Source organism: Gadus morhua, chromosome 19, assembly GCF_902167405.1.
Source record: "Gadus morhua chromosome 19, gadMor3.0, whole genome shotgun sequence".
Classification (NCBI taxonomy): Eukaryota; Metazoa; Chordata; class Actinopteri; order Gadiformes; family Gadidae; genus Gadus; species Gadus morhua.
In genome coordinates this window covers 3940697-3953573 of record NC_044066.1, presented here as the reverse complement: position 1 = coordinate 3953573, position 12877 = coordinate 3940697, and the positions used below count along the sequence as shown (strand labels likewise).

The 12877-nt window shown below is 44.9% G+C and overlaps 1 protein-coding gene and 1 long non-coding RNA gene across 3 annotated transcripts; both read left to right on the top strand.

Annotated features, from left to right (window-relative positions):
• Positions 1–2256: 2256 nt before the first annotated feature.
• Positions 2257–2830, top strand: LOC115532613 (uncharacterized). The gene is made up of 2 exons (XR_003974083.1): positions 2257–2316; positions 2361–2830. It is a non-coding gene; the product is annotated as an uncharacterized LOC115532613 (long non-coding RNA).
• Positions 2831–7391: 4561 nt separating this feature from the next.
• LOC115532612 (SH3 domain-binding protein 2) lies at positions 7392–12616 on the top strand. 2 transcript variants are annotated; one of them, XM_030342488.1, is made up of 6 exons: positions 7392–7634; positions 7975–8089; positions 8229–8284; positions 8509–8584; positions 10825–10884; positions 10972–12616. In XM_030342488.1, exons 1-6 carry the CDS (start codon positions 7585–7587, stop codon positions 11107–11109), a joined length of 495 nt encoding a protein of 164 aa, XP_030198348.1. In that variant the 5' UTR covers positions 7392–7584; the 3' UTR covers positions 11110–12616. The 2 variants fall into 2 exon arrangements, with proteins under 2 accessions (XP_030198348.1, XP_030198347.1); XM_030342487.1 differs by having other exon boundaries at positions 7393–7634; positions 7972–8089.
• Positions 12617–12877: the final 261 nt, after the last annotated feature.

Sequence of the window (12877 nt, the reverse complement as noted above, 5' to 3'; positions counted from 1 at the left end):
GTAGAGGTGGGACCAGTCCCGCCCCAGGTAATTGCTCCCTTGCCGGTGGTCCGACGCGACCGACCGGCGCCGTGACTAACTGTACTCGCTGGCTTATTAAAGTGTGAAGGAGATGCACGTGCTCGTCTGCTTTGGCCACGGTCTGCGTCTTTGTTGGCTTTGTGTAAGCTGGAGAAAATGCCTAATGACATTAATCACTAACTTTATCCTATCGCATTAGGTGAATGCAATGAACTGGGTCTAGTTTGGGTTTCATCTACCTCACTATTGCTTTGGTCTGTGTTTTAATGCTTGTCTGTGCCGTTGTCTTGGAAGATATGTGCTTAACTAACATTCATTTGATGTTAGTCAACTTAGAGTTTGCTGGGTTGTGATTCAAGGTGTAGTATGTTGAATTTGGGGACATCTAGAGGAACAGAGTTGGCAGAAATGGAATATGATATTCCTAAATGTTTGAATTGGTGTATAACCCAATGGAAACCACAACCTTCTTCACCTTAGAATGAGTCTAGACGGTAGGTCCTCTTCCATAAGGCTGAGAGAGTGTTTTATATCAATCACCATCTTACCTGAAAGCTAAGACCATTTAGTTTTACGGACTCAATGACCCCATCAAAATTATAAATCTATCAATGAACCACACCACTTGTAGACTAGGACATAATTTGGAAGAATAATCTGATCAGCCAGTCAACCCCCGCTCATTCTGCTGGGTGTGGTTCATCACTGGGCAGACAGCAGCTCCACGTGTAAGCCCACATTACAGATCAGGACGTGGAATGCGTGTACGCTGGTTAGATACAATTAGAATATAGATTTGTCTGTGGTTGACTTTCAATATCCTGTGTCTTCCTGCAATGTCTGGACTCTTCTGATTTATGTAGATAGACATGCACAATGAATAAATATTGATTGATGCATAACTATCTATATTTTAAGGGAAATCTGTATATTTTCTTCTGAATATACACACACACACACACACAATAAACTTTTCTAAGTACATTTCTAAGTAAATTGTGTTTTTATTCCACACTTGTTCCCAGGCCATTATAGCCCCTTTGAATTCCCTTGAGATACAGAGAGAGAGCCAGAGAGAGTAAGAGAGAGTCATGTTTGCAGTTGACTTTCTAGCACATAGAGGAACAGACAGCTCTATTATTAAGCCTGACAGGAAACATCTAACCACATAATGACACCAAAATGACCGCTCTCTGCGCCTCCCTGTCGCTCTTACTCTTTCTCTGTCACTCATTGTCCTCTCTGTCTTCCCGTCTTTCAGATTCAGAGTACAATAATAGCTCATGGCTATTCCGATTTTAATCTCTTTCTATCTCTCCATTGCTCACTGTCTTTCAGTCTGTCCATGTGGCTGCAGGCCAGCCTGTCTCTCTGCCTGTCACGGTTTTCAACAATGAAGCCATTCCTCTATCGATCAGGGTTTGTCTGACAGTTGAAGGGAAGTATGCCCTCTAGTGGTAGCGAGAACAAATTGCACTGTTTTGAACTATTGGACGACACGGTCATCTACTGGAGGGCCGTGTCATTACAGGCTCTCCAAATGACGCTACCATCCTATTGGCTCTCTTGCAACGGGAGGAACGTAAACATAATCAGGACAGTATAAAGTGTCAGCCAAAAACTATAAGATATGACCTATAAAATAGAGTGTTCACTTGCTTTAAGTAAGTATGTTCACAATATACCAAAGGAAATGCGCAGAGCTGATGGTACATCACAGAACAAAATAAGAAGTAGAACTACCTGAAGCCCATATGAAGTCGTAGAATCCACTCACTGTATAATCCACAGTGTTTATTTTAACCAGCTAAAATGGCTTCAATGAAAGTCCAATGGGAACGAAAGTGTAAGAATATATCTCTTTGAAGTATCAAAGAGGATACACTATCCAAAACTCTCAAAAGTATCTTAGAAAACCTGTTACCAAGTGAATTGAACACAGAACTCTTGGTGGACAAGTGCAGGACACCCCGAACTCAGCCGCTCCTCCTGTCAGGAAACCACAAACACAGAGGAGCAATGTGGTACTACAAATACACCAGTGGACATGGTACACACACTCCCAAACTCACGCACATGCACACACACACACACACCACGCACACACACACACACACACACACACACACACACACACACACACAAGCGCGCTATGCTTACACTTCTCAGACAATAGCATAACACGCAATAAAACCCTGGAAATGCTGTGTTGGAAAGTCTTGAGCACCACCAGAATAGCCTCTCTCCCTCAACGGCTACAACAAGTTAGCCTCTCTCCCTCAACGGCTACAACAGGTTAGCCTCTCTCCGTTAGCCTCTCTCCCCAACGGCTACAACAGGTTAGCCTCTCTCCGTTAGCCTCTCTCCCTCAACGGCTACAACAGGTTAGCCTCTCTCCGTTAGCCTCTCTCCCTCAACGGCTACAACAGGTTAGCCTCTCTCCGTTAGCCTCTCTCCCTCAACGGCTACAACAGGTTAGCCTCTCTCCGTTAGCCTCTCTCCCTCAACGGCTTCAACAGGTTAGCCTTTCTCCGTTAGCCTCTCTCCCTCAACGGCTACAACAAGTTAGCCTCTCTCCCTCAACGGCTACAACAGGTTAGCCTCTCTCCGTTAGCCTCTCTCCCTCAACGGCTACAACAGGTTAGCCTCTCTCCGTTAGCCTCTCTCCCTCAACGGCTACAACAGGTTAGCCTCTCTCCGTTAGCCTCTCTCCCTCAACGGCTACAACAGGTTAGCCTCTCTCCGTTAGCCTCTCTCCCTCAACGGCTACAACAGGTTAGCCTCTCTCCGTTAGCCTCTCTCCCTCAACGGCTACAACAGGTTAGCCTCTCTCCGTTAGCCTCTCTCCCTCAACGGCTACAACAGGTTAGCCTTTCTCCCTCAACGGATACAACAGGTTAGCATCTCTCCCTGTTAGAATCTATCCCTCAACGTCACAACAGGTAAGCATCTCTTCCACAACAGCCATAACAGGTAAAAACATGCCTCTCAAGTTTCACGCATTCGGCGTGAGACACACGCAATTCATCCCATGCACAAGCTCACACGCACACACTTCGTATCTCTCAAGCAGAGAAATAACCCAGGATAGCGCCCACCAAACTTGCGCCTCTATTTAACGTGGAACAGGCAAGAATCAAAGGGGTCCGTACGCCGTTTACTGTAGGGCTGACCAGAAGCACTCTTTTGCATATGACATGCCCACCTTTTAGGAGACACTTTTAAAAAGAATGTGTCGGGCGGAATTTCAAAATCGTCCGGGATTCTATTAAAGCCTCATACATGTTTACATTGAATTTGCATTGCGTTCCTCGGGTTCCGGTCACAAAACTAGTTAGGCTACGCCCTCCCCTACTCAGTTCTGTTCGCTTTGCATTGGTGGAAGTGAGTAGGGTGGAGTGGTTAAGTAGAGCCTTCAGATTGACGGTTTGACTTTAGAGTTATCCGTCATGTTAGCATCGAGCCCTCATCAGCTACAATAAGTTAGCATCTCCCTCAATGGCTACATCAGATTAGCACCTATTTTATTTGTAAACAATGGGAATGCTTCACAGTCACACGCTTAGGCCTATTGCCTCATTAGGCCTATTGACGCACAGGAAGTGATACCATTACCACACAAGGTTGAGATGAACCGAGTAACACATGGAAGAAACCGTGGGTGTATGATAAGAGAAGAATCTAACTAAATTGGGACTTCCTTGCTCTGAGGAAATTGCGTTTTTTACTTCCAGTTGCATTTTTACTTTCAGTTGCTCAGCATCGAGTTGTCATGTTCTCGTAAACTGTTTCTTTTCTTCAGTCATTTTGGAGTTTTTCTATCAATCAACCTAATCTTTTATAATCATCATTTAATATTATATAACCTGATGCATTCGCAGGTTGATTTCACCTACATTATAATCCTATGTTATAGCTGAAGTTACATTCTAATCCTATGGTATACCTGTATTACAGGGTGATGTTCCTACATTATAATCCTATGTTATACCTGTATTACAGGGTGATGTTCCTACATTATAATCCTATGTTAGTACCTGTATTGCAGGGTGACGTTCCTACATTATAATCCTATGTTATACCTGTATTACAGGGTGATGTTCATACATTATAATCTTATGTTATACCTGTATTACAGGGTGATGTTTCCTACATTATAATCCTATGTTATACCTGTATTACAGGGTGATGTTCCCAACATTATAATCCTATGTTATACCTGTATTACAGGGTGATGTTCATACATTATAACCCTATGTTATACCTGTATTACAGGGTGATGTTCCTACATTATAATCCTATGTTATACCTGTATTACAGGGTGATGTTCCTACATTATAATCCTGTTATACCTGTATTACAGGGTGATGTTCATACATTATAATCCTATGTTATACCTGTATTACAGGGTGATGTTCATACATTATAATCCTATGTTATACCTGTATTACAGGGTGATGTTCATACATTATAATCCTATGTTATACCTGTATTACAGGGTGATGTTCATACATTATAATCCTATGTTAAACCTGTATTACAGGGTGACGTTCATACATTATAATCCTATTGGTATACCTGTATTACAGGGTGATGTTCATACATTATAATCCTATGTTATACCTGTATTACAGGGTGATGTTCATGCATTATAATCCTATGTTATACCTGTATTACAGGGTGATGTTCATACATTATAATCCTATGTTATACCTGTATTACAGGGTGATGCGGGCGGCGGAGGAGACCACCTCCAATAACGTGTTTCCCTTCAAGATTGTCCTCACTTCAGCAAAAAACACAGAATCTGGTTGTTCTCTGCAGCCAGTGAGGAGGAGGGAGGGTGAGCCCTGACACATGAACACATGACACATGTGTGTTTCCGTGATCTGCTGCTGCTTCCCTTTACCTCATGACCCTGATAACACACGCACACACAGCCACGCACGCACGCACGCACTCACGCACGCAGGCAGACAAACTAACACACAGACAGACAGACAGACAGACAGACAGACAGACAGACACAGACAGACAGACAGACACAGTTCTGCCATAACAGTGCTGTCCCTCCACAGAAGTGGATGAAGTCTTTGCGCAAGGAGATTGACCATTACAACGACCGGAGAGAGTCCCTGATCACTTTGTAAGTACATATTAAATACATATGCAATGTGGATATGTAAAGAGAGGAAATAGAACATGCAGGACCCCTGCAAACCTCTGTGCACCAGATGCTGTTCACATGAGTCACACTGAGCGCGACCACTAAACCACGGAGTGGTTTGGTGTGAAGGTTCTGTGAGAACTCACATCAGAGGTCGACTGCGGTACTTGACCTCGTCATTTCTGAGAACCCGTTGGTTCCTGGAACCTGTTGTTACGACTAGTACAACGTCATCTCCCTCCAGCAGGTCTCACTAGCACTACGTCACCTCCCTCCACCTGGTCTCTACCTCCATCAGGTCCCACCTCCATCAGGTGTCACCTCAATCAGGTCCCACCTCCATCAGGTCTCACTAGAGCCAGGTCCCACCTCCATCAGGTGTCACCTCTATAAGGTCACACCTCCATCAGGTGTCACCTCAATCCGGTCCCACTTCCATCAGGTCTCACTAGAGCCAGGTCCCACCTCCCTCCATCAGACATTAAATATTACCGACAGCAGAATCCAAAGAGATAGGGCAGGTAAAGGTAAAGTCAAACCATTTCCATTAACCGTAGAATTACTTGGACCTGTGAGGTTGGTTGGATGGTTAGCTGCTAAGTCTGTTAGGGAATCTCTTCCTGTCGTGATCATATTAGGTCATGTTAATGTACTTGTTAATGTGGCCTTGGGTGTCTTGAAAGGCGCCTCTAAATTAAATGTATTATTATTATTATTATTACTCTATGTAACAATTTCCTCTGCTTCCATAGCGAGACCGACTCTGATGACGAGAGCTTCTATGGGAGCATAGAAAGACCCATGGATATTAAACACTCTGAGGACCACACAGAGGATGGTACTGCCTTAACACAAACACACACTCACACACACACAAATATACACACACACACACACACACACACACACACACACACACACACACACACACACACACACACACACACACACGCATGCAAGCACTGATGCACATTCACACACACGCACACACAAACACATCACACCACACACCAATCACAAACGCACACGCATAACCACACACACACACACACACACACACACACACACACACACACACACACACACACACACACGCGCACACACACACACACACACACACACACACACACACACACTCACTCACACACAATTTCATCCACATGCACCTGCTCACAGACACACACACAACCACCAACACACACATATGTTGTACACATATCACATATCTTATTTTCAATGTTATTTATTCCCCCGTGTCAAGACTATATGGAGGAAGATGAAGATGACGATGAGGAAGACTATGTCAAACCTGACAGTTCCCCAACATCGACAGGTACACACATTTACACGAACAGAAAAAACACACACACACACACACATGCTCAAACACTTTTGTATGTTTGATTTAGTCTCTTGACTAAAAGAATCGATGAATGTTAAACAAATCTATAATCTTTTGGCAGTTTGGATGTTTACTTTATGTATACATGTATTTGTTATTCCTTTGTAACTTGATATAAAAATTGTTACTTCCTGGTTACTTACTTATTCCTTCCTGTTTGCTTCTTGGCAACTCGCTTACAACTTCCTGGTTCCTTGTTAATTACTCCCTGTTTTCTTCCTGGTTACTAGTGGTTGACTCCAGGTCCTTCGCAGGTCGTCCCAACGTCCCTCCCCGGCCTACCCTCCCCCCCCAGTGCCCGCCCCACCCCGCTCTCTGACCTCTGACCCATCCTACAGGTTTAGCAAGGGCCCCACCCTCCCACCCCCCGTGCCCCCGCCCAACAAACTGTCCCCGAGCTTCCCACCCAGAAAGACTCCCCCACCCTTCCTCCCCCCCTCTATCCTCAAGGACCCCGGGAGGAAAGGAGCCCCCAGCAGCTCTCTGGCCCCGCCCCTCCCGCCGCCCCCTAGCACCAAGAGGCTCCTCCTGGGGCGGGCTTGGTGCTCCCGGAACAACGCCCCTCCGAGGTCCGGAAGACTCCGCCCGCCATCGGCAAACTTCTGGAGCACTGCATGCTCAACGACCCCCCCGCCCTCAAAAGTCCCCGGGGGCTGCCCGGTAACCAAGGCAAACTATCGCCGCCGCCGCTGCCTCCTCCCATTCCCGCTCCCTGCCCCCCCTCGTCCCACCCGGCCCGCCCTGCTCCTCCCACCCACCCTCCGCAACCCCGGACAGGCCAAGGACCAGCCTCCCCCAAGCCCCCCCCCCCCGCCCGCCAAACCTTGCCATACCACCTATCCCACCGACCACGCCCATTTGGACACCGAGCACGCCCATTTGGACACCGACCACGCCAACTCGGACACCGATCACGCCCACTTGGACACCGATCACGCCCACTAGGTCACCGACGCCCACTTGGACACCGACTACCATCACTCGGACAACAACCATGCCCACTCGGGCACCAACCATGCCCAGTGTAGCTGAGAATGCAACGCAGTACGTCATGATTTTTTATTACAGGCCACTGTTAGCATATGGCTAGCTAAAATGCCTAGGTAACGTGCATAATTTACTGTACATTTTTTGCTAAATAACTAGTATCTATAACTTTAAAAGTATCTATAACTTTAACTAAGCATTTTGCTAGATAATTGGCTAAATTTACAGTTCGCATAATGCTAGATTGCATGCTACATTTGGAGTTATTTTAGGGTTAGCTAACACGCTACACTTACAGTTAGTTTATGACCGGCTAACATGTTTCCATTACAGTTACCATTTAGCTAGGAAACCTGTAACATATAGAAAATATTAAGTTCTGGTTTTCTCTCAGAAGAGAGTCCCCAGATGGTCAGAGTTTCCGGACCTCGGTGGACGAGATGCCGGAGACCGGCAGGAGAAAGTCAGGCCTGATCCAGAGAGGGGAAGACTCTGATGACGACTATGAGAATGTAAGCTAGAACTACACTTGGTATGGACTTGTGTTCTGCCTAGTTGTGTTTGGGTCTTTGTTGTATTGTGTTGTAATAGCGTTGTGTTGTGTGGTTTGCTTATGTTGTGTTTTGTAATGTGACATCTTTCTCTTCACAGGTTCAGCTACCAGACTCAGTCTTCATTGACACGACAGAAACCAGCAGCGTAGAGAAGTGAGAGACATAAACTGTTCACCATTTAACCTCAACACCCAACTCATTACTGTCCCTCCCTACCTAGTCGCCGTCTGAATATTTGTTTGTGTGTGATGGCTGGCTGTTGGCTAACACTGCTGTATGAATGTGTTACTAAATGTGTGTATGGATGGTTGAATGTGAAGCATTTATGTTGATTTGAGTTTACGAACATGCATTCTATTTACCTTTTTGTTTAACAGGCTGTTTAAAGAGACATCCTCAGCGCCCCACGATGGACTGTATGGAATCAGAAACTCAGGCACTAAAACGAACAAGGTAAATAGACAGATGGATGGATGGATGAATGGATAGATGATCGATGGATGATGGATGATGGATGAATGAATGGATGGAAGTAAAAGGTTTTGGCCCGTTTACTAAGACTAAGTAAACTAATGTTGGATGAATGTCAATCAGCAATGATTTTCTCCCCCCCTCTGGTGTTCTGCGGGCCTTCTGAAATTGGGCATTTGGTGAGCCATTGATCTAAATGATATTCCATATAAGAGCTCAGCAGCTCTCATAGCTGTATCTTGTTTTTTTTCCAACAAAAATGAACGCATACAATCTGTCCTAGCCATGAAGCTTTCTAAATGGGTGCCGGTAACAAAACAATCCACAAGTTTGGTTCTGTGTTCACCCGCCTCTGAGCATGCTCACGGATTTGTTCATTTGAGTCTCGTAGTACATTTATATAACTGGGAACTGGGAGCTCATTAAGATTCAGAAGTGGGTGCTTACGCTCTGTTCAAATCAGTTAGCAAACACAACCTCCTACACTTACCCTTGCGACTTTTTGAAATGTTGCTCTGAATGACCACAATGCCTTAAACACAGCCACTATCATCTGCCAACTCAGTCTCTAGTGATGCGTTCCAGAGACCATCCAAAGCAATGGGATGTGGGACTTATCCTACCTGAACTGTACTAGCTCCTACTTGGTGAAGTGGGGGTAGGTCGATCACCCCCCTGTTCGATAGTAGGAGGTTCCACTCCGACGGTGGGATATTCCACTTCGACAGGCATTCCAGTTCACTTTTCTTAGTTCGAGGTGGGATAAGTCCATGTCCCACTGGTTTGGATGGGCTCTGGAACGCACTATAAGTCTGTCACAGCCCCGGTGGAAGGATTAACCAGGCAAGTGTGGATCAAAAATGACTGCACCGCTTTAGAAACAATTCAATTCAGTAGCAAATTATCTTACCACCAGAGTGTCATGATACACTGCGTGTGACAACCACTGAGATTGATCGAGGTCTACCCGCCCTCATCGACGTCATGCAAAGCAAGCAACTAGTCCACCATTTAAAACAACATTAAAGTCACTTCTACTTTTTGGCAGCAAAGCCAATGATGAAATAATGTATTTTTTCCCACGCATTTCCGAACAGCTACAAAATATAACCCAACCAGGCTGCCCCTACTTGCCTCTACTCAAAATAGTTGAGATTCAGATATTGAATTCAATGATAGCAAATACAGAAACAAAACTAAGGAGTGGCAGTAGCTCAGGAGGTAGAGAGGGTTGGCTGGTAACCGCACGGTTGCTAGTTCGATCCCGAGGGTCAAGGTGTCCCTGAGCATGAAACGAAGCTTAACTGCTCACGACCAGTTGGCAGTTGCCCTGAATGGTTGACTCTGCGGTCTGTGTTTAATTCGGTGAATGTCAGGCAAATGCACTCTATTTACCATAACCCCCCCCCCGGTGTGTAAACACAAAAGAGAGGTGTAAACGCCTTTTGAGTCCACCATTGGAGATGTTCCTGAATCCTCGGACGCCAGCATTCCGAGTTGCACTTTTGACGTCATTTCCGGTCCCAGAGCATTTATAGCGTTCACGTTCGTCTTTGTGATTGTGTCATGAAATTGGCTAGTCGTTGTTTATCGTTAGCTACATTAGCCTCTTTAGCAAACCAGCCCCAAAAACAAACAACACAACTTTACATTGTATTGCACGTAGAGCAAGACCATGCAATACATACATTGGTGACCGGAATAAAGTAGCAAGATAATCAAGTTTGTAAGAGCATTTCAAATCTACATTAAAATTACCAACGGGGTACAAATGCAAAGACAATAAATCTCTTCACGGGCGCAGCCATTTTTGTTGAGAGCGTCATTACTGTTCTCGGTCTACTCTCAGAATTCTGAGAGATGAAGACAAAAAGGGGGCGTGCCTCCGAGAAATGCCGCAAGAAAGCTGGGATATACACTTCCGACTCGGAAGGCTGGCGTCCGAGGATTCAGGAACACACCACAACTACCTAGCAAGGGCAGTTCTTATGAGCTTACTCTGGTTGAATGAACCAAAGAAACAGCAATGGGAGCTTCTAAACACTTGTTTGGGTTATAATTGATGACAATGGCTCGGCAACTGCTGAGCTCAGTATGCGTGTACACTGCGAGAGGGTGTGAGTCAAACATCGACATATCAACTATCAACCTGGGGTCGTAGCAAACCTGCTAAATTCTTAAGGAGGTAAAGAGTGAACCTCACGTGTTTTCCTGTGCTGCAGGTGCTCGTGGTATGGGATGTGAGTGTGGGGAAAGCCAGGAATTACCGTCTGTTTGAAGAGGTAAGAGTCTTCATGCACCTGCATGACAAAACACCTGTCATACAATACTCGATCCAAAAGTGATCTTTGTTATTCGTTTGGTTTCAGGACAAGAGAGTGTTTCTGGACATTGACGTAACCTTCCTGTCCCTGGAGGCGCTGGTCGAACACTACCATACCCACCCTCTGCCTCACCACGGCTCCCTTTGTCTGCAGACACCTTACGGGGACTCACACCCCAGGTGACCCCTGACCCTCTGTCTGCAGACACCTTACGGGGACACACACCTGGTGACCTCCAACCCCTGACCCTCTGTCAGTCATTTTAGCCTTCGGTGGATTAAACCTCTCACCTCTTACCCTCTAACCTGGGGTCACTAGAAGACCTGGAGCTCAACAAGTAAACCAGCGGACTGGTTCCATGTGGTTGTCTGGAGGACAGCTCCAGAAGGGGAGCGTCTGTTCCAGTGGGATGTACTACTTCTGATACTACTAGTAGTAGAACCAGGCATACACGAGAGAGTTATCCAATCAGAATACAGAAGGAAAGCACTGCCTGTCGTAGTAAGGAATATTTCCAATGCTGACCTGAGACTAGGTCTTATGGAGAATGGGTGGAACACAGGAGCTCCTCTACATATAGTGATGTGCTACAGTATAAACTCACAGATGATTGGACCAATAGCAGCACACAGATCAAATGGACCAATAGCAGCACACAGTTTGAATGAACCAAAAGCAGCTCATGGAACAAATGGACCAATAGCAGCAAACAGATCAAATGGACCAATAGCAAATCATGGAACAAATGGACAAATAGCAGCTCACAGATTGAATTGACCAATAGGAGCTCAGATTGAATGGACCAATAGAGCTCACAGATTGAATGGACAAATAGCAGCACACAGATTGAATGGACCAATAGCAGCTCATGGAACAAATGGACCAATAGCAGCTCACAGATAAATGGATAAATAGGAGCTCACAGATTGAATGGACAAATAGGAGCAGACAGATTGAATGGACCAATAGCAGCTCACATTTCCCTGATCAGATCAAACTTCACCATAATATTTATGTACCCCATTTTAAAACACAACAATCATCTATAAATACATAACAATTATCTATGTTTTAGGCCTAAAATATGTTTTAAAAAAGTAACAATCAATTTCCAATGGTATACAATACAACATTAAAAAACCTAAAGCATACAGTTCTAAAATACATTTCTAATGGACGGACACGCGTACAGAAACATTTGGAAAAAAGGCATTTTCTAAACGACTCAAATAGAACACAGATCTATCTTGGTTGCTTGGTTCCTTTATAATAAGCCAACGGGTAGACACTGTAGATGTTGTACAGAGGTTGGCCACAAGATGACGCCGTAACAACACTGTTTTATCTGAGACGGGACGACCGTACAGAGAGACCATTTTTTTCTTGTATGTTTGCGCTGTGTTGGACTGGAATAAATCACAGGGCTGCGGTCACCTTTAGAGGACGCAAATATGACTTACAGAAGATATTGTGTTCACATTGGGTACATTCCAGTGCTCCACTTAAACAGGAAATCGTGTTCAGAAAGTTATATTCTTACAGAATGTAAATGAAATATCAATTATATTTATTTATGATGTAAATGTAATGTATCTATCTGTATTTACCATTTCAATATTTTGTGTTTTGATTGAGGCCATATACTGTAAATATAGTGTGCATATGAAAAAAACATAAATTCTCGATTCAATTACTGATTGCATTGACAGAAAGAGGGGATGGGGGGCGGTGGAGGGGAAGGAGAAATAGGAATTAAAGGTAGATGTGGAAGTAGAATTAAAACAGGGAATGAATCAAATAAACTGAAAATGATATGGCACTTTGGCGAACCCTTCAGGTCACCAGAGGTAACTTCAACAACGGCCCCCACTTACCCTGTGTGTTGAAATACCAACTGGCCTCCTTCAGCAGACAGATGAGCGGTGGGAGGGATGCTGGAGCTGGGAGCAGG